The 22,465-nt window shown below is 37.9% G+C and overlaps 3 protein-coding genes and 1 pseudogene across 3 annotated transcripts; all 4 read right to left on the minus strand.

Annotated features, from left to right (window-relative positions):
• Positions 1 to 12,968: 12,968 nt before the first annotated feature.
• Positions 12,969 to 13,241, minus strand: LOC147481125 (small ribosomal subunit protein eS28 pseudogene; annotated as a pseudogene).
• Positions 13,242 to 14,076: 835 nt separating this feature from the next.
• On the minus strand, positions 14,077 to 14,848 carry LOC147481126 (uncharacterized). The gene is made up of 2 exons (XM_086578848.1): positions 14,402 to 14,848; positions 14,077 to 14,307 (listed from the first exon to the last, which is right to left on the minus strand). Exons 1-2 carry the CDS (start codon positions 14,846 to 14,848, stop codon positions 14,077 to 14,079), a joined length of 678 nt encoding a protein of 225 aa, XP_086434974.1.
• Positions 14,849 to 15,658: 810 nt separating this feature from the next.
• On the minus strand, positions 15,659 to 16,138 carry LOC147481127 (uncharacterized). Its single transcript, XM_086578849.1, has one exon. It carries the CDS (start codon positions 16,136 to 16,138, stop codon positions 15,659 to 15,661), a length of 480 nt encoding a protein of 159 aa, XP_086434975.1.
• A 1,039-nt stretch (positions 16,139 to 17,177) lies between these two features.
• On the minus strand, positions 17,178 to 17,792 carry LOC147481128 (uncharacterized). The gene has a single exon (XM_086578850.1). It carries the CDS (start codon positions 17,790 to 17,792, stop codon positions 17,178 to 17,180), a length of 615 nt encoding a protein of 204 aa, XP_086434976.1.
• Between the last annotated feature and the right edge of the window lie 4,673 nt (positions 17,793 to 22,465).

A 22,465-nucleotide genomic window follows, 5' to 3' on the forward strand; every position in this document is an offset into this window, starting at 1 on the left:
GTAGGAACCGTTATTTTCAGAATCAATATTTCTACAAATCACGAGAACTCACGCGCAGCGGAATCAATAGGGTTCTCACGATTTTGGATAGAGAACATACATTTTAGATCCGGTTTTGATAACTCTGAGAATCCAAGCTTTATTAATCCGAATCAACAATCAACCCCTTGATCTTCTGTTGTATTCCTTTAGAATAGATTGGACGTTGTGTGGACAACAATCTATCAATCCCCTTTTTTCTCACAAAGCTAGATCCAATTTTGGATCTATCTTTCCTTGCCTTTTTTTCTGTTAAGATAAATAGTGAATTTCAGCCAGAGAGAGATTATTCTATTTATAGGCTACAACAGGGACCATGAGGAGAAATTAGGGTTGGGCCTCCTTACGAGCTTGGGCTTCCCATGTTCGCCCAGAACACATGGCCCAAGTCCATCAACAAATGGCTTATTCCACTAAAGGCCATTGTTGCACTACCGCCCTAATCCCAAATTACGTGTCAGCGTTTATGGGCTCCATTTATATGCTCGTTGATCTCCCCATGTTTAAGATATTGAATGTCCGTTGATTAAGTCAAGTTACTGACAACTACATTAATCAACTTCTTTTGTCCATGAGTAGTACCACTCAACCTCATTGTCATGTCAGAATAAATCCACCTGCAGGGTTTACATGACAATCTTTTTGAGCTCCTCAAGGGGACATCATCAACCCGACTTCTTGCGGGACACAGATTCCTTCTATAATCAATAGCACACCTTACATACAATGTCATTACCCAATCCATTGAGTTTGTTGAATCACAAATGAATCTCACTCATTGATGATTTAAAGCAATGTACAATGCATGTAAGTGCCCGTTATTATATCCAGATTAGGAGGACAAACATCCATAATAACAGAGGCATTTGTTCTCTTATATAGTCAGTATAAGGAGAAACAACCTCACTTGGTCCTGTTCAATACACACAAAGTGTACTAGTGTAATTCTATAGTCAAGATAGACTAATACCAGATTATACTACAACCATACCAATGGTTTGTCCAAATCCATTTAGATTGTGAACGATTACTTATACTTTATAAGATACTGATAATATGATCTTCTGTGTGTTCACACTATATCATCTACAACATAAAGTATTAGACACACGCATATAACTAATAACATATATAATAAGCATAACATTCGCCCATATGATTCTCATTCAAAATATAAAGAATTAGAGTTAATACAAAAGTAATACTTTTAGTATATAACCCTATTAATATTTTGGTTTAAAAACGGGTTCTGCCCGATACAAACCATGCAGAATTCGTCATTTGTTTATTGGACAAATGTTAATAGACATGTTCACGTAGTGAGGGATTCGTAGACTCAGGCTAAGTGCAGCAAAACACCAAATATCACGTAAATTGTGATCTAATGGTGAGTCAAAACGCTAACCCGCCAACACTATCGGTTTAAGTTTCGCTATGTATACCGCCAATTTTAACGTATAACATATGCTCTGCACGCCAGAACGAATGGCAGCTAGAGAATTAAATTGAGATAAATCTACACGCCTCTATGGGTAGAGGCTAGAATTTCCAAATAAATCTACACGCCTATCACTGTGGTGGCTAGAATTTCCACTCATATTTCCACCCGCCACTCACAGTAGGGTTAGAATTGAATTCTACCATTTTAAGTTATTTTAATAAATTAGTTTGAGCAATTATCTTTCTATCCTACCCTTTTATATTTTTATGCTTTAGTTGTATTTCTATAATATTTGTTCTAATTTCAATTTTAAGATCATTCCGATTTGCAACAACTTAATTATTGAAATAAAACAAGTACTACTGAGGATAGTATTTTTTTAAATTAAGTTGAGAGCTTATATAGCATTCCCCCACTAATGTTTGATCTCAATGTAATGTTGGGGAAAACAATACCAATCGATCCCCATTAAGATAGCTTGTACTTGGACAATCTACTACTCTAATAAAAAATTTAATATTTTACTACAACCAACAACCACAATTCTAATCTATGAATATAAGTATTACAAACAGGCAATAGAAATATAAAGCAAGTAAAACATACCACAACTCAAAGATGTACCGTGGTTCGCCCAATGATGTCTACTTCTACAAGAGCTAATACTTTTATAAGTATGGGAAGGAAGACTACAATCACTTCTCTCAAGTCTCTCCACCTTACTAGATCACTCATCTCTCCTTACCAAGCTTTTCTCTTTGCAAAGGTTTTCTCTCAATTTTGATTACTCTCAAAATTGGGTTTCTATGCAAAACTTGGTTTTCCAAAACCTAACTTTTGTTTTTATACTAAACTTGCAATTTCGCGGTTACTGTAGAAATAGAAACTGACAAGTTTAGGCATGAACGCGGGTGCGCTCTCGGTAAGGCAAAATTGAGCGCATGCGCGCTCTCTTATTTTCCTCAAACCCAAATTCTAGTAAAACACCTACTATGAAAAAACTAAGTCCTTTTTCACGGCTAGGGCGTGGGCACGCCTTGAGCAAGGTTAAGTCGAGCGTGTGCACGTTAGGACTTCTTCAGACGAATAGTTCCTGTTCCTCCAGCTTTTTCCTCATCCTCATGTGAGGGATAACTCCAATAATCTCCCCCTCCCAAACAGTGAGGGGGGATAACTCCATGTATTCCCAAATCAATAGGAAGAGTGTGCTACCATTCTAGCGGTAGCACAACAAACATCAAACTTATCTTTCGGTAAGACTTTGGTCATCATATCCGACCCGTTCTTGTCGGTATGGATCTTCTCAATACACAAATGCTTGTCTTCGAAAACTTCTCTAATCCAATGATAACGCACATGTATGTGCTTGGATTTAGAATGAAAACTTGAATTCTTGCTCAAATGGATGGTGTTCTGACTGTCATATAGAACTACAAACTGTTTCTGCTTTAGCCCTAGTTCATTGAAGAACCTCTTCATCCATAACATCTCTTTGCAACACTCAGTGGCTGTAATATACTCGACTTCTATAGTGGAGAGGGCAACACACTTTTGCAACTTAGATTACCAAGAAACTACTCCCCCTGCAAAAGTAAATAGATAACCGGAGATGGACTTCATAGAGTCAACATCACCTGCCATGTCTACATCAGTGTAGCCTTCAAGCAAGGTCTTACTTCGACCAAAACACAAACACGCTTTGGAAGTGCTCTTGAGATATCTCAATATCCACTTAACACCTTCCCAATGCTCCTTACCCAGATTTGATAGAAAATAGCTTACAACACCAACGGTGAAAGCAATATCTGGTCTTGCATTGTACACACCATTGCGTACATCAAGCTGCCCACTACGGATGTATAAGAAATCTTTTCCATCTAACTCTGCTCATGCTCACCTTTTGGACACATATCTTTGGTCATACATAAATGGCCACCAAGCGGACAACTGACTGGCTTCGTTTGATCCATGTTAAATCTCTTCAACACCTTCTCAATGTAGCTTTCTTGAGAAAGCCACAACTTCCCACTCTTTCTGTCATGAGTGATCTACATACCAAGCATCTGCTTTGCTTGACCCAAATTCTTTATCTCAAAGGACTTACTTAAGTCTTTCTTCAGCTTGGATATCTTGTTGATGTTCTGGCCAACTATCAACATATATCATCTACATACAACAAGAGCACTATGAAATCTTCATCTAGAAATTTCTCAACAAACACACAATGATCGGAAGAGGACTTCATGTAGCCATGCTTCACCATAAAGGAATCAAACTTTATGTACCACTATCTCGGTGCCTGCTACAACCCATACAAACTCTTTATAAACTTTCATACTAGGTGCTCCTTGCCTTTGACTTCAAACCCCTCTGGCTGGTCCATGTAGACATCTTCTTCAAGGTCTCCATAAAGAAAAGTTGTCTTGACATCTAGTTGCTCAACCTCTAGGTTCATACTTGCGGTCAGACCCAATACCACCCTAATAAAAGTAATCTTAACTATAAGAGAGAAAATTTCATCAAAGTCAATTTTTTCCTTTGACTGAATCCCTTCATAACAAGGCGAGCTTTGTGCCTTGGTTGTGGATTATTCTCCTCATCCTTGACTTTGAAAATCCATTAATTCTTGAAAATTTTTATTCTTTTCAGTTTCTCAACTAAGTCATAAGTGTGATTCTTATGCAAAGAATCAATCCCATCATGCATGGCTTTCAACCACTTTTCTTTGTCTGTTTCTTCAAGAGCCTCTTGATAGTACATAGGTTCTCCACCATCAGATAGTAAAACATACGTATGTGATGGATACCTGGTTAAAGCTTGTCTCTCTCTATCGGACTTTCTTGCTCAATCTTCTTGTGCCTCAGGAGGATACACTTCTGCTTGTTCAAGTGGTGGTTCATGCACTTCATCTGCATCTTCTATATTAATAGGTTTTATCCCATCATGAGCAATATGATCATCTTCATGAGCTTCAAACCCATGGCTCTCTGCATTCTCAATGCCTTCTGCACGTTCCATAGTAGGAACTTCTGGTTTTGAATCAACAAGATCATTAGTCAAAGCTTCTAGCTTCTCACCATCCTCAAAGTCTGCTATGGTTTGGTTTTTCAAGAACACAACATCTTGACTTCGGATTACCTTTTTGTTAATCGGATCATAAAGTTTGTAGCCAAACTTCTCATCCCCATAATCCAGAAAAATGCACTGCTTAGCTTTGTCATCAAGCTTGGATTTATCATCCTTGGGAATATGAACAAATACCCTGCACCCAAATACCATCAAGTATCCATAATCAACATCTTTACCTGGCCATACTCTCTCTGGATAATCAATATTCAGATGCTTTGAAGGTGATAGGTTGATCACATGTATGGTTGTGCGCATTGTTTCTACCCAGTAACTTCTAGGTAACTTAGAGTGAGACAACATGCATCTCATCCTCTCTACAATGGTCCGGTTCATCCCCTCGGTTATACCATTGTGTTGTGGAGTCTTGGAAACGGTCTGCTCATGATGAATCCCATGACTCTTGCAATACTTTTCAAACAGCCCAACACCCCCATTGTCTGAGTGAATACACTTCAAAAGCTTCCCTGTCTCTCTTTCCACCATGCTTTGGAAAGTCTTGAACACACCGAGTACTTCATCATTGGTCTTCAGACTATATGCCCATATCTTTCTCCACACATCATCAATGAAAGTTAAAAGTACAAAGCTCCCTCGTGAGAGTTTACTTTCATAGGACCACATAAATCTATGTGTACAAGCTCAAGGCCTTTTTCTTGGCAATAACTTCCATGCCTTTTTCTCGACAAGAACTTCCATGCCTTTTCCTCCTAGATGACACAGCCTCTTATGCCATAGTTCAGAGGAAGCTTCTTCTTGTGCCGCATTTAACTCTGTTTTACACAAACTAGCATGTGTCTTGTAAAGCGAGCAAGTTTTCTTTCCTTTAGCTACTACAATGGAATCTCTGCTCAGTTTCCATACCCCGTTACCAAACGATTTTTGAAAGCCATCATCATCTAACTTTCTAGTGGAAATTAGGCTTAGCCGAATATCAACGACATGTCTTACATCATTGAGTGTCAAGGTATAGCCGACATTGGTTTCTACATGAACATCTCCAATGTCTATAATCTTTGAGACTCCACTGTTACCCTTCTTTACCTCACCAAATTCACCATAGCTGTTGGTAGTGAAGAATTCCTTGTGCGGTGTGATATGATAGGATGCTCATGTATCTATCACCCACTTTGTATCCTTGCATGAGGTACTAACACAGCACTCAGCACAATCTGACACAATTCCCACTAGATCATTGTCTACTAGTGTGGTAATATCTCAGCCTATTTTTTCGTTCCTCTTTACCTTGTCTTCATGTACACAATTATTCTTATCATCCCTCTTTAGTGTTCTACACTCATAGCTGAAGTGACCCTTGGTGGCATAATAGGAATATTGTCTCTCTACTTTAGGAGTTATAGCTTCACCCCTAGATTTGCTCCTGTCATCACCTCTAGAATGAGATGGTTTTTTGCTCTTACCTCTCCCCCGCTTCTCTATGATAAAGATCTCTGAGTGAGAGGAGCTACTTCGTGAACCCCTTCTTGTCTTCTCATTCAACAATGCCCCGGTAGCCATTTCCATGGAAATGACCCCATCTTTAGCGGCTCCATTAAGAGAAACTTCTAACGTCTCCCAATTGTCGAGTAGAGAGTTTAATAGGAACAAAGCCTCAACTTCATCACCCATATTAATCTTCATCAAGTGCAACTGATTGATGGTATTATGTACTTCATTAAGATGCTCAGACATTGAAGAACCTTCTTTCTACTTCGTGTTAGCAAACTTCTTAACGAGTAGCACTTTGTTTTCGGCCAACTTCAATTCCTCTCATAGAATTCTTCGAGTTTCTTCCACAAGCCAAAAGTGGTAGTCTCTTGGAATACATGGTGGAAGACAGTGTCGTAAATCCACTATCGAATGTACCCAATTGGTTTTCTGTCAAGCTTGCCCCACTTAGCCGCAACAATTGCGTCTGGTTTTACTCTTCCATTCTCAATTGGTTGTGCCAGGTCCTTGCAATATAGCAAGTCTTCCATCTTGGCTTTCCAAGTAATGTAGTTAGCTCTATTCAGACTAGTCATGCGAGTGTTTACAGAATGGTCCATCTCTACAAGCTATTTCAACTCAAACCTCCTCTCAGGAATTTTATCGAACACCTTCTGGGCAAGATTTGGATAACAACCTTATTGGGCTTAATCCAATCTGGCTCTGATACCACTTGTTGGGGAAAACAATACCAATCGATCCCCTCTAAGATAGCTTGTACTTGGACAATCTACTACTCCAATAAAAAATCTAATCTTTCACTACAACCAACAACCACAATCCTAATCTATGGATATAACTATCACAAACAGGCAATAGAAATATAAAGCAAGTAAAACATACCACAACACAAAGATGTACCGTGGTTCGGCCAATGATGCCTATTTCCATAAGAGCTAATTCTTTTATAAGTATGGGAAGGAAGATTACAATCACTCCTCTCTCCTTACAAGCTTTTCTCTTTGCAAGGATTTTCTATCAATTTTGATTGCTCTCAAAATTGGGTTTCTATGGAAGACTTGGTTTTCCAAAACCTAACTTCTATTTTTATACTAAACTTGCAATTTCGCGGTTACTGTAGAAATAGAAACTGACAAGTTTAGGCATGAAGCTGGTAGCCTCGGTAAAAGGCAAAAATCGGCGCGCGCTCTCTTATTTTCCTCAAACCCAAATTCCAGTAAAATACCTATCGTAAAAAAACTAAGTCCTTTTTCACGGTAAGGGCGTGGGCGCGCCTTGAGCAAGGCTAAGTCGAGCACGTGCACGCTACGACTTCTTCAGACGAACAGTACCTGTTCCTCCAGCTTTTTCCTCATCCTCATGTGAGGGATAACTCCAATATGTAATAGTGGAGGAAGATGCTCAAGGTAAGATGTATCAATACAAAGATGTTAAATCAATACAGGTTGGGGTCTGCTAAACCCCTAATTGTTTCAATAAAAATAAAAATTATTGAAATAAAACTTCTATTGAAATAAAAAAAAACAACAAATTAAAAGGAAATATATTGAAAATGCATCAAATACATACGGAACATTTAAAATACGTAATCAAATTAATCAATCGCTTTCTTCTCTGTATTCTTCAAAGTGCAAATTTCTTGAAGCAGTTTGTGCATTGCGAAGAGTTTGATCATTCAAGATTTGGTTCTTTGTGTTTTTGTATCATTCTTTTCCTTGAGGTGCCATAGTCGATGTATTTGTACTCATGATCTCTCATGCAATTCTTTTTTTTCCTACAAGTTTAACCCTTGAAGGATTAGACGCTTAACTTTCATAGAATTTTTTTCCCACGGTCAGTCGCTGTCTCAATGGCCTCCATCGCCCGTTGAGATTGTTGCGTTAATTCTTTGAGAGAAGATTCGTTTTGACTGTCAACTTTTTTTTTTGTTTTGATTTGTCTCTTCCATAATCTGGTCTTTTTGATGAACCAGGTCCTTGTATTTCAGAATCAAGAGTTCCCCCCATGCCATCTTGTTCGTTTAATGGAGCTGAATACCCATTGTGAAAATTAGTTTGAGAGAAACCAGGTGTAGTTGGAACTGAATGGCACGCCCATTTTTCGTAGTCTTTCAAAATAAACCATGCATGATCAAATTTGAAGGGTTTATTATCTATAGACCTGGTGACATACAACTTCCTTTACTTGCTCCATCTGTAATATATATATATATACTAGTGAGTGCCCATGCTTTCGGCACGGAGTGCATAAATTATTATTATTAGGTGTACTAACATCCCCGTAATACTTATTGTAGTTTTTGTTACATTATTATATAGTTTTAAATGTTTTTTATTAGTATGCTTAGTATACGAATCGTGATTAGTTACAGACTTGATTTTGTATATTAAAGCATTTAGAAGTAGATAAATAATGCATAAATTTGACTATCAGGAGAAATAATAGTAATAAGAAAACTCGACAGTTACAATTTTTTTGTTGAAGATAAGATAGTGGCAAGCGATAATCGAGTTTAACTCGTGATGTATTACAAATTAATCTATGTTGTCTATGGAATTTGACTCATGTTCTATATCATCATTTATTGTGATTGGCTTCTCCCCAACCGAGACCTTTATTTTCATGTGCGATTTGTAGATGTTGTCGAAAATATAATTCACTGCTTTTAGATTTGTAATAATTGAGGTGCTATGGGCCTTATAAATGGTGAATTTGTCTTCAAAGAATGTTGATGCTATCTTGCTTGTATTTGGAGCTATGATTGGCAGATTATCCATTCCTGAAAAAGAAAAATATTGATTCAATTAACAAATTTGAGAGGTATGAGGTAGGCCTAATTCCATTGGACAAAAGCATAGATTAGTAGTAGTTGCAGTAAGGATAGGTTATTATGATTAATGGGGTTAATAATAGAGGGAAAAAATTAAAAAGAAAAAATAAAACTATTTAGAAAGAAAGAATTTAAAATAGATACAAACATACCACAATGAAGAGGGAAAGGAAAAGGAAAACTTTTTAACAAATGTTGTTGTTCATCTGGTTGGAAATGATTTATATAGAGTTAGAGCTTAACGTGGAATCTAAAAGTGAAACCCCGTGTTAATTAAGTTATGATTGACTTCATTACTAATGGGTTTTAGTTATGGTTATTAATGTGCTTTGAAGTTACATGGTTTTTGTGGCGTTAAACCCTCAGTTTGTTAATAGCATAATGAAAGCATTAAACAACAGGTTATTCAATGCCAATTCGCTGTACTCTGCAGTTTAGAAGTGTGATCTGTTTGCAACCACGGGGTTTTCAGTGTCGAAATTGTTGTGCTCTCAAACGACTTATTCCAATTGTATTCATTTTGGTTATCGAATTTGCTGAAGGCTCCATTACAGATAATTTTGAGGTAGCTGGTAAGCTGCTATATAGAGTTTGCTGAGTGTGGGCACACTCAATATTGTTATATGTGGGTTGTTATGGAAGGGGAGTTCTTGGCTTGGGAATTGTAGGCTTCAGCGATTGCCTTGACATGATGTCGGGCATGCTTACACCTTGTATTGCAGCATGCTCAAAGTTGGTCCTATTTCGGCTATCCATATTCCTAAACAACAATTTGAGGTGCCCTAGTTAACGTGATGTAAAGATAAGTAACCAAATTAGGTATCTTGAGCAAGTTTGGTTGCTTGTAAATCTCAGTGCCTGACTAACCCTCAAACAGCAGTTCAACAGTGAAAGTCTTTGACTCCTATTATAAATGGGTAGAACTAAGGTGAAAGAAGAGACACCCATCCAGCACATGGTGGGGTCGATTCCTACTTTAACCAGGCAAATTCATCTGTTTTATAATTTTCAAGAAACATATAATTTTCAAGAACTAAGGTGAAAGAAGAGACATAATATTTGCATGACATAAGCAGACATATGTTAGCATGTCATGAACACAAACATGCTTTTTGAAAGGTGAGATTACCTTGGAAATTGCAAGAGTATTAGAATCAGGCACCATAAGCTAGCAACTGAGTGCGTTTCAAATAGCTAGAACTAAAGTAAGCTTTGAAAGGAGCAAACAACAGAGACCAAACCACAACAGACCTAGCACCTGAACAATATTTCTGGGCATTTTAAATAAAGACTGGGATGCGCCCTTGTGGTGGTGGGGAAAGAAACGGTTCAAAGACACAGTTTGATATTCCACACCATATGAACACTTCAGGTAATTCACTCCATACCAAATTCTGCTCCAGACCATTAGAAATCGCTGGCTTTGGCGTATTGTATTACCAGTGAAATGGAAAACAACAAATACAAATCAATGGATAAGACAGGTAATTTCCACATAAATGTGGCAAGTTTGACTACCTTGAATATGGATAAATGCAGTGTATTTTAAGAGTAAGAGTGAAATAATATTAAATTTTTTTGTTTGGAATGTGATATTACCTGAAATACATGTAGAATAAGGTTGTTTGTTTCTCATGCATTGAAACCTAATGCTTACAAAGGGAGGCATTTTTCAGTAAACATACAACCTGCAAGTAATTTAATGATGAAACGGAGAAGTGAGATAAGGTCATCTGGTTAAATAGCTGAGTAGAGAAATGCTTAAATTAGGAATGAGATGAGCAACAGCTATAAAAGGCGACGATTGTGAAATGGTGGAATCACAAAAGCATGTATAGTGGCCAGTGCATAATAACAAAGTAAAGCAACTATTTCCCAGGACAATGACATACCTTCAACAATACATTGATGGGAGGTATATCAACAGTGTTCATCAAAGACAACATAGACGCACAGGGGATCTATTCTGTTCAGTTCCATATAGCCATAACATGTGACAAAGTAACCAACTGATGGTTGATTGAATAGTAGCATTTTGGGGTGTCAATACTTACATCATAAGTAGGTTGCCACGTTAGGGACAACCTACATACATGATTTAACGTGAATAAATAATGCTATTATTATAATACAATCACATTGGGTGATAGTGGCTGCTGCTACATAGATTGGATAGTAGAATTGATTTTGTAACTCGAGTTATGTTTGAGGTAAAATAAAACATCCGCTTATGCATACATGCTTACAAATAAAACAATGTAGGCAAACTCTTGTTGATACTGGCAAATGATAACTTTCCTCTATAGCAGCAAGGTAAATGTTTTTCTTTGGTCTAATTTTGACTGGAAAAGGTTTAACATCAACAACAATGCAAAGAAATGTACATACGCAAATACTTGTTAGGTATAGTTTTAGTATAGTAAATATCTTTAGGATTGTCCGAAGGTATTCAATGAGTTCAAAGAAATTTTGTATCAATTCACTCGTATAATGCATGGTAAAAAAAAAGAAGTAATGGTATGTTAAGAATGTGCGGTATAGTTTTATGTAATTAGCCACAACATCTATAATTATTTGGTTTGAATAAAGACACAAATGAAAAAAGAGGATTGTCTGAACTATTTCATACTTAGACAAAAAATGGCAACTTTGCTCCAAGCTACTGACAACGAAATAATGAAAACATTATTTAGTGGAAGGAGGTAAATAATAACTCCACTAATAATAGGGAATAAGTTTAAATTTGAAAACGAAAACAGGTCTCAAAAAAGTAACTGACGCTGCTAATAGGGAATAAACAAATTTACATTTGAAAATGAAAATAGGTCTTAAGAAAGTAACTCAACTAATTTTTTAGTTCCATTTGAAGCAACCTATTGTCAAAAATTAATCGGTTTCAACTTTCAATCTTCAAATAATATAATTATTGATAAACACCATCAACGACAAATTCTATAGACCACACTAAAAACTATCAAAGATTAGAGAAGTCTTATAACCAAACCAATAATGAAAATTTTAGCAAGCTTTTCGGGCAATTGCATTACAATGATAAAATACTAACACTAAAAATATGAGAATTGAAACCTAAGTGCACAAAGCAAATCGGAAAGTAAAGAAAGAACATTATGGCAGAGAAAGTAACAAACCACCATTCTCACCTGCAAAATAGAGATAAGAAGTTCAGCATCACACAACAATAATATCCCCAGAGGTTTCAGTAGTTAATATCAGGATAGAAAATTCAAACAGAACAAATTAAGAAGCAAAAAAAAAAATTAGAGGGGGTAAGGGAACCTGATGTGGTTTTGGCGTAGTCTTCAATTAGTTCAATCAGAGGGGTTTTGAAGGCGGTGAAGAGATTCAGAGAAACCTGGGAATCAATTTGAGATTTGAGAACTGAGAGAGAGGTGGAGGGTGAGAGAACCCCAAATGTTTCTAAGGTTTTTGGCTTTTTGCCCATTAAGGCCCAATTAAATTCTAATCTTACTGGACACTGTGGTTGGGTTCTGAACACAAAATAAGAATAACAGAAGTTTAAGTAACCAAAACTCCTAATTGAACCAAACTCACAACGCATTAACATAATACCATTAAAAAATCATATTAATGGAGCGAATAGAATGATTAAAACTCGTTCACACAATTCAACGACAACAGATTCGATGATTGTTGTGAGACATTAGAGATGTTTAAAATGATTGCTAATTTTTTTTATATCTAACTAATGCATAAACAACGGATATAAGAGATTTTTCCGAAAAAGAAAACACCAATACAGACAGAGCGTAAATCAATAAGAATGTTTTGCACAGAGATAGAGAGAGGGAAGATGAATATGCATACCCAGAAATTTATTGATGCTCTTGGGAAGAAACAATCAAACTCAGTAGACCTAAAAAAAAAAAAAATTGGATGTGTTAAGTAATCAATTCAAAGTTCTTTTTTTTTAAGATAGCAAACCCATACATATAACTTGTCAAAAATCATAATCCATAACACAACCAAGTCTAATCCATACCTAAAATTTAAATCCATAACAAAAATCTAAACCCAGATTCAACATAATAACAATGATAAAGACAACAGACTTGAAGAAGGGAAATATAAGAGTAACTGGTCCGTTGAGAACAAAAAGGACAGAAACCCATCAACGCAACCTTCTTGCTTCCCTTTCAGACTCGAGCAGGGTAAGGATATCCCCCTCTCTGACTGGTCCCTTGACATTCCTCATGATGAGATGGTTCTGATAATCCATAAAATTCACTCTTACCTGAACGTGTTCGACCCATCACCTTCACAACCGATGCCAACTTCATTCCAGAATCCATGATTAAATGCTTTTGTTAAATCGATTTGCAAAAAGAAAGAAGAGAGAAGATGAAGGTGGCAGCAACGTAGAAAGAAGAGAGAAGAATAAGAGAATGTGCGGAGAGGAATATGAGTTCTTCATTGTGATTTGATGTGAGGGGGAGAGGCAGAACAAAGGGTTTGCTCATTTATTTTCACAATTAAGAATTAACAAACGATTTTGAACTCTCATTAATAAGACTCATAATGGTGATTTAAATAAAAACACGATTTGAGCGATTTGAGGAAGGCGAAAGGTGGGGAGAGAGAGCGAAAGGTGGGGAGAGAGAACGAAAGGTTTGTTTATTGATCTGGGCTACCATGAGGATATCCCTATAGGGATGAGTGTTTCGAGACCGTTGGATCCGAGATCCAACCGGATCCAACGGTCCGAAAATCAAAAACAAAAAGGAAGAGAGAGAATATGGGTTTGTTTTTTATTTTCGGACCGTTAGATCTCGGATCCAACGGTCTCGGCTGGCGTCCCTATAGGGATATCCTCGTGGTAGACGAACTTAATGTTGTTTAATTGTTTCCACGGTTAATACCCCATTAATTCCTAATCCACGTGTCTTAAGTCTTGACCCTCGATTTATACCCGCTCATATTGAATCCCAGCCGTTGGTCATAAAACTTCCCTCCCTTGTTATATTGATTATCTTCTTGAAGATAATTGAGACCTTTCTTGGTAGATAAATTTATACTATGTACAGATAAGTAATAAAATCAGACGACTAGCTAGGCTATTGGAAATATGGAATTCTGGACATGTGAATATTAAATGTTAATGAGTAAATGTTAATTACCAACTTCACAATCCTATGACCCAAGTCATGATGTTTTATGTTGAAAATTCAATAATATCTCCAGGGAATAAATTTAAGACCTGATCATTAGTCTCCTTGACATCGTCATTACGTGCAGCTAGAATAGTGTGCTCTCTTAAAAACTCAGCTGAAGCGGTTCCCTCCACATTTAATTTTGGGTAAACAGAGTAAATGAGGTATTCAAGGTTTGAATAGTTTTGAACACCTGATGGTAACTCGATTGCCTCGTTTGGATTTGTGCCAATCTAAATAATCAACCAAAGGAGAAAATTTAGTCATTATGTGTAGAATTTGTGAGAAAACCGTTCAAAGTAACATATTTCAAAATAATTTTATAACCTCTGTAAGAAAGTTTGAAAAATTGATGTTGTCTGGTTCTGACATGTCGAGACGCATGTTATGAACCAAATGCAAAACCTGGACATGTCTCCATAGTAAAGACCTCCGTAGTGATGCAGCAACAAAATCTTCACGGACACCTTTTGGTATAACAGGAAGAGTTTGTCGAAAATCGCCTCCAAGAATGACAGTGATGTCGTCGAATGTTTTTTTGTTACTACATATATCTTGAAGTGATCGATCAATAGCTTCAACACAGTGCCTATGTTGCATGGGGACTTCATCCCAAATAATAAGTTTGGTCTCTTTGAAAAGTCCGGCTTGCAAAGATTCCATAGAAAAACCACACATGGTGTCTTCAAACACATTTAGCGGCAAGCTAAAGGTTGAGTGAGCAATTCTACCACCAGCCAATAATAAAGATGCAATGCCAGATGAAACAACCATAATAACGATATTTCTAACACTACGACATGAGGCTGCAATTGTATTGTACAGAAAAGTTTTCCCAGTGCCTGCAGCCCTATTTAAGAAAAAAACTTTACCCTTCGCATTGTGAACGGAATTTGTCACTGAGTCAAAAGCGGCGTGTTGCTCTCCATTAAGACGGCTAATATTAGTATATGCCTCTTGCTGCAGTCCCTCATGTTGGAGTTGTTACTGATCCCAAATAAGCCTATTGGGGACAATATCTCCGCACTTTTCTTTTGGCAATGGCATGTCAGGGAAGTTGGAAAGGCTCATCCCACCTTCTATAAGAAGTTGATCCAATAAAAATAAGTCGTAGTCGTTAACTCGTTCTTGAGTTGGATTTTGTATAAGCAAAACTGATTTCATCTTAGGTGCAAGGTCATCACAAATATGGACGACAAATCTTTCCCACAGTAATTCTGGACTGGTTGGAGAGCACTCAAGTAGGATAATGTTGAACAGTCTATGCAGTTGATAACCAGTGCTCATTTCTGAGGCCTCCTCAAGACATTTCTTCCACTCTACATCATCTTCTAGTAGGCCTCGTGCGACACACGCTCCTTTGAACGTATTGTTTGGAACACCATCGACAAATCTCAATGAATCAAATGATGTGGGGCCCTTTACAACTGTTAACAACAACCGTAGATAGAATCGTTCTCTGGTATTAGGCTTCTCAAAATACTTCTGACCAATAGCGGGAGAAGATGCTTGATTCCTGAGTGTCCATTGTTTGAATTTTTTGTTGAAGGCAAAGTGGTGAGGGATCTCTGGATAAGTGTACCCTCAGGCTATTGGGTTGGCAGCACAACATTTGAAGAAGGCAGTGAGAGTTGACTCTTTACATTCTCCTCGAGCAATAATTTCATCCATTGGTTTATTTGGGCTGTAAAGAACCCGATGCATGCCAGGCAAGTGGATTGCCAACCGAACAACATTGGGCACCTCCTCGTGCATCCTAAACTCTAACAGATGCCATACAGCTTCTGGTGGCCCAATATACCTTGCATCAATGTATTGTTGAATCTCATCATCGGCGCTTGCTAAGACGATAGTTGTTTTGTCGAAACCCTTGTAGATGTATTTATGGATATATTTGACTGCACGAACTGATACACACACTTCAACATTAATGTAGCAGTCAAACTTTTCAGATATATATGGGTTATATGGAGCTACATTTCGGTTGCCAACTGTGTCTTTGCTGCGTTTGTAAACTCTTCCAGTGTTGCGACGCATATAAAGAGGGTAGCCTTCTTGATCCATCGTCGTTTTCTCAACAAATTCTCATGGGTAATGGAACCTGCACCGTCCATCTTGCATACAGGCAACGTTTGGTTTTTCAGCACCGCACGAACCATGAATCATACACTTCATAACGGTTTAGAAGAGAGTAGGATGCGTATCAGGGTCTAGAATCTCTGCAGATACAATTTGATCCACTTGTTCAGTAGTGCGGATCTTATCCTCATGTTGAAGGAATATAAGAGCGTGCATGTGAGGCAGGCCCCGCTTTTGGAACTCTATGGTGTAGACGTGTGCAACGACACGGCCAAACACACATTTTTTTAATATTTCTTCCATGATTGCTCTTCGCTTAAGATCAAAAGTGCATGCAGCCAACACAGGTTTGTCAGTTGATTTCTGATGACTCTTCAGCTCATTCTGAATTTCAGGCCAGTTTGGATTTGCTGTGACAGTCATAAAGATGTCTGGATGTTTATTATACCATGTGATGGCCATTGAATCTTGGTATATTTCATACATATACCTTGGACTTCCTGTATGAGATGAGGGCAGAATAATACGCTGCCCAACTTGGCTTGGGCTTAGCCCCCAGGCTGCAATATCTATCAATCCCTGATACAGTTCTGAACGAATTTCGGCTTGACGATTTCTAATCCAACGCAAGCGGTTCTGTTAAGTGGCTGCCCAAGCATCGACAATGAACTGTTGTCCTAGACCACCATTCAAGATCGGGGAATACTCGGTTGGGCGATCGAAAAAACGATAAGCATAGTATTGCGTCTGAGTCAAACGCGCATTGGCTGGACAGTTGCTGACGATGTTCACTGGCAGAGATCAAGAGACCAACCGAGTTCTCCTCTAGGAAAGAAAAGACATAATGAAGGGGTAAATATGCAGGGTTACACTCACTGATCCTCGCTAACCCACCCCCTCTGAAACGTAGAACAATATCTCGCATTTTATCGAAAGCACTACCATCCCCTGGCAAAAGCACAACTATTTTGTCTGTTGATGGCAGGTTGTATCGACATTGATCGGTTCTAGGATTGTAGTGAAGTCATGCTGGAACACTGTTGTCTACAAGATTTTGGGAATCTAAAATCTCAAAAGCATTCTTATAGAGCTTACAAAAGCCATTGAGCTCTGTGAGAGCAGATTGGATGATTTTCAAGACTTCCTTTGACAGTTTAGGATTACGACGGATGCGGTGATCCAAAGCCTCATTGCCGTCATAAAAGTAAAGTTGTAAATAGACGGGATCCCTGCCTGGATCCGGCAGCAATGCTCCAACTCTATGATAAAGCTCTCTGTGTATAACAAATGATTTTGGCCCCCGCCCGTTCAGCACGCGTTCGTTTGGAATGATACCAAGGCTTGTAAAAGCATTACATGCATTGTATTGCCGAATGTGTTCATGGAATGAGTTTGCGTGTCCATCAGATCCTTCATAGAGTGAGTGGAGAGAAGGTGGCAATGGAGAAAGAAGAGGCAACTGAATTTTTCCCTGTAAACAACTCATCCCAAACCTAGGCCTCTTCTTAGATGAGTGCGCCAATTTCTCATCTAGCCAGTGAAGAGCGGAACAGTGTGAACAACGCACATCCATCCGACTAAGGAAATGACGTTCTATCGGCAGATTAGTCGTTGGTCCAATTGGAACATCTGCCTCCATGTCTTCACATGATATTATTGATTCATTTAAGATACTTATTCCTTCTTCATATGCTGGTTTGTTGGGACGTCCATCGCTTCCCGGACATCTTTCAGATCTGGGACTACAGCAACATGCGAATCAATACATTATATATAAGCATTGGGTGAAATGGCATTTCGTTGACGGATCAAACAGTTTATATAGAGGGACAAACCTATAGATTCGTAAAGGTGTGGTTATCTGACTATGACCCAGTTGAGGATAACAACTGCCAAGTTCCACAACATTTTCTTTGCATAGAACATCGTTTTCTCCAGTGGAGCCCCCAGTAGAGGAAATCACGAACAATGCTCTTTCCTTTGTCTTTTAGAACATAGGGTTGCAATGGTGAGTGAGAGTCGTCTGCTGCTTCTGATGCTACATGGCCCATGTTAGTTAAAGTAGAGGCAGAGAGACTCTCCATTTTCTCACGGGCTCTACGTGCACGCTGCGCCAATGCCTTCCGAGTTAGCATAGCTGGAGTGGAACGATTGTTCAAATCAGATGAAGACTGGCCACTATGAGCCTTGGGAGAAGATATGATTGATGATAGATGTCCCATGTTAGTTAAAGTAGAGGCAGAGAGCCTCTCCATTTTCTCCCGGACTCTACGTGCACGCTACGCCAATGCCTTCCAAGTAGGTAGCACAGCTGGAGGGGAATGATTGTTCAAATCAGATGAAGACTGGCTACTCTGAGCCTTGGGTGAAGACATGACTCTAACCGTGTCCCTTCGAGCATGGCGTGAGACACTGTGGCGAGATGGTTCGAAAGTAACAGTACTCATAGGGAGCTGACGATGAGGCTGTACTTGAGTTATTGGAGGGTGGTTGATTGAAGCCCCCGAAATCTATTATCAATAATTTGACATGATTAATTGCAAGCACTTGATACGGTGACATACATGTGCAGATTTTAAAAAAACACATTGCACTGAAGCCCACTTGACATTTGCATAGTCTTTGCCCATATTATCTGCAGACCCAATTTTTTGTTAACTTGTAAGACTAAAGGAAAAATACTATACAAACCTGGGCGCCAATAACAGGTTGAGGTCGGGTTTGCAAATCAAAGCTTCCTTGTTCAGAACGTATGGATGACTGTAGTTTAACTAAAAAATCAACTATTCTTTAAAGAAAAAATAAGAAGGCTAAAAAGAAATTAAGCCGTGATAGCATTGTAATACAGGAACATTACTGACAAAATAAATAACATGTACCTCAGTATTGGTTCAAATTTTCTTACGCACCCTTGCCCCATTAATATCTACATTCGGCTGCAAATGAGAAAAGTAGTCAATACATACTCAATGGTAGCTTAGACAACATGAAATGAGTTGGCATGAGAGAGCAGAGAAAATGTTTGCTGTACTGTTCTGGAATACAATATGGAAAAGATTTTGCAGACATACATGAGGTTCAGCAACACTTATATGTCGAATCTGTCGTCGTTTACTTGGTTGCAGAGGCCCCACATCCATCTGCAGGAATGAAAAGTCTCTGCGGTGAGATGCAAAAGGAAATTGTGTTTGATCACAACGGTTCATTTTTGGGGGGAAAAAATGCATACCTGAGTCACTACATCCTTTTGCGTTTCCATGTTTTTTTGCCATAGCAAAAGAGTGTCCGCTACTCAATGTTATGGTTTAACTTGATCTCAAAGAACCCAAAAAAAGGGGGGGATTCGTTGTCCTTGAAAGCTGAGAGAGAGAGAGCAAAAGGAGATAAATTATTTGGGGAGCTTAATTGCGTGGGAAGACAGAAAGAGAGAGAGAGTGTTACACGGGCGATTTATTTCTCAAATTAATTCCCTCTCACTAATGTTTTTTTTTTTTTTTTAATTTTACACGTGTCTTCGGTTTTGACCCTCGATTTATACCCGCTCATATTGAATCCCAGCCGTTGGTCATAAAACTTCCCTCCCTTGTTATATATATATATATATATATAACATATATATTAGTTTGAGTTTAATCAATTATATTCTATCTAAATAATTTATATATATATAAAAATAATAACTTACAATGTCCATTTCGTTAGTTCCGGATATATTCATAGCCTCGGCTTGATTCAAACATCCACGAAATAAAGTAACTGCTTTATTTAGAAGTTGTCAACAACTTGTAACACTTCTTATAGTTCGTGCCTCTATAAAACCCCACATCATCCTCTGATTCTCAAATTGTTCTTTAATTGCATCCCACAACATGTTGCCTGATTGATTTGTTCCGGTAATTGGATCAATTGAATTATCCAACCATGCTTGACATAATATTGTGTCTTCATCAACGCTAAATGATGCTCCCCTACTTGACATTGCTACTGAAAGACAATGATAATGTATTATGAATATATATATATATATATATATATATATTATTATTGATGTTTGCGGGAATAAAGAGAGAGAGAGAGAGAGATGAAGACAATTTTTTTATATTTGGAAAGTTGATAAGATTGAATTATTGGATTTCATTTACTTGTGGTCTGTACACTATTAATTAGGGTCATTAGGTCATGGGCAAGATTGGAGTGAATAATGTCAAACACTATTTATTGGGTTGTGGGCAAGATTGAAATGAATCATGTAATCTATTTATTGGGGTGTGTGCAAGATACAAAATTGGCTAAGAAATTTTGTCGTATACCAAGGGCATAATCTTTTTTAAGAAGTGTAAAATTATAATACATAAAATGATTGGATTTCAACTATCTTTATATATAACTGATAAGCACCCAAAACTGTAATACTAAATCCCGCAGAGACATAGCATTTTGGGTAATTATGTGTTTAATAATCATGAAATAATTATATTTTCGTACTTTTGCAGGTTTTCGTAGTTAACGTGAATATGATGATAAAACCTGCATCAAAGTACGAGAATATTGTGCATACTTGAAGTCTTCCCACTTAGCCCTAGTGAAGCCTAACAAAGCCTAACTAGAGCCGAAGATTCCAACGGGACAAAACCAGTGCAGAACGGGACCACGTGCAAAGAAGTAGCAAACTTCCGAAACTCACATCTTTCAAACCTGGACTCTGATTTTGGCAAGTGAACTGCCAGAACAACCAGGGCGACGATCTCTACGCAAAGACAGAAAGTTATAAAAACGACAACATCCCGGGCCACCACTGGACACAACACGTGGACCCACTCTGTCGGCCAACAAGAAGTGATGAGCTCGAATCATCATGTATCGACAACTGGCAAGTTATGGACACTCTTAGACACCTTGCAAAACAAGATAAGACAAGAAATTAAATGCATGACTAGACTTTTGATTAGAAAAGGTGTGACAAAATTTGGATGATTTGTAAAGAAAAAGACAAACTTGTACTAAAGGTGGGAAGGCTTCATATGAGAGACTGGAGTTATATCTTTTGGGATGTTGGAGAAAGGACGATTCCATTCATTCTTACATTCCATTTTTACTGTTTACATTTCATGCATGATATTTTCTTTTGAAGCTTTTGTATTAGGTTGATACAGGAGGTCTTGAACTTCTAATAAAATATGTTTTCTTCAAGTTAAATTTCCAGTTCTTACTTTGCTTCTTCTTACTTTTTCATTTCATACATGAAAGACATCAAATCCATCCAAGGATCATGAGTTAAAACCCTCCCAAGGGGAGGGTTAATAATGCTCATGTAAGGATCAGGCTGCATTTTAGTAGTCCAGAATCACTACTTAGGAAAATAAGTTTTGATTATACATTCGGTCCTAAAATGACTTCTGATCAAGTTTGGAATGTTGATACTCCAGATCAATCTCGTGTGAGACCCAGTTAACACTAGGGTAAGTCTCATGCGAGATCCTATGGTAGCCGTTAGCCCTCTAGTTTGCTCAGCTGGTGTATAATTAAATCAGGAGTTGAAGTAATATTCCAGAGATGGAATGTTAATTCAACTCCTCATGCTAGTGAGATAAACTCAGAGATGAGTACATCTTACTAGGGATCGATACTCGACGCCGTTCGGGTTTGCCTATAAACTCGAGACGGATTAGAGATGTAGTGATAAGGTGCTCTAAAAGTTTGTAACTGATCTTGCATGATTATGATTAACCCTCTTCCTGTATCTCTCTCTCTATCTAGTTTACTAAGAAATTAATCTTTGTAGTTCTATGTTAACTTGCATTCCAAGTTTTAATTGAGAATATTTTTAGCAACATAAGAAATAACCTAAAATCCTACTCACTAATTCCCTTGAAGCTGTAAATTCAATTGTGAACTTTGCCTAGTCCTAAAGTTTGGACGATCCCTTACTCGATCTATGCTACCAACCCACGTGAGTAAGGTAACTTGATTAGTCGGACGTTTTACTGACTTTAGACTAAAAAATAACAAACCTAAATAGTCTGATATTAAATAGTGTCCGCTGCATGCCTAAAGACTCCGGACACTTAATATAACAACTGGAATACATTACTGCCCCCCCCCCTCTCCTATTTTCGATTTTTCAACTATTTTGCGATTCTACCATTTCTCTTAACTGCTCGTACCTGACTTTTATTTTTCTGCTTACAGGTACCTTTAAACCAGATCAGAATTATCATCCTTAGGACATTCTAAGAACATTGTAAGAAGTTGAAGTACTGCACTTATCTCATAGTCTAGGATGAGACTTTCAAGGGTTGCGCGCGAGATGGC

This window comes from Coptis chinensis, chromosome 8 (assembly GCF_015680905.1).
Source record: "Coptis chinensis isolate HL-2020 chromosome 8, ASM1568090v1, whole genome shotgun sequence".
Classification (NCBI taxonomy): Eukaryota; Viridiplantae; Streptophyta; class Magnoliopsida; order Ranunculales; family Ranunculaceae; genus Coptis; species Coptis chinensis.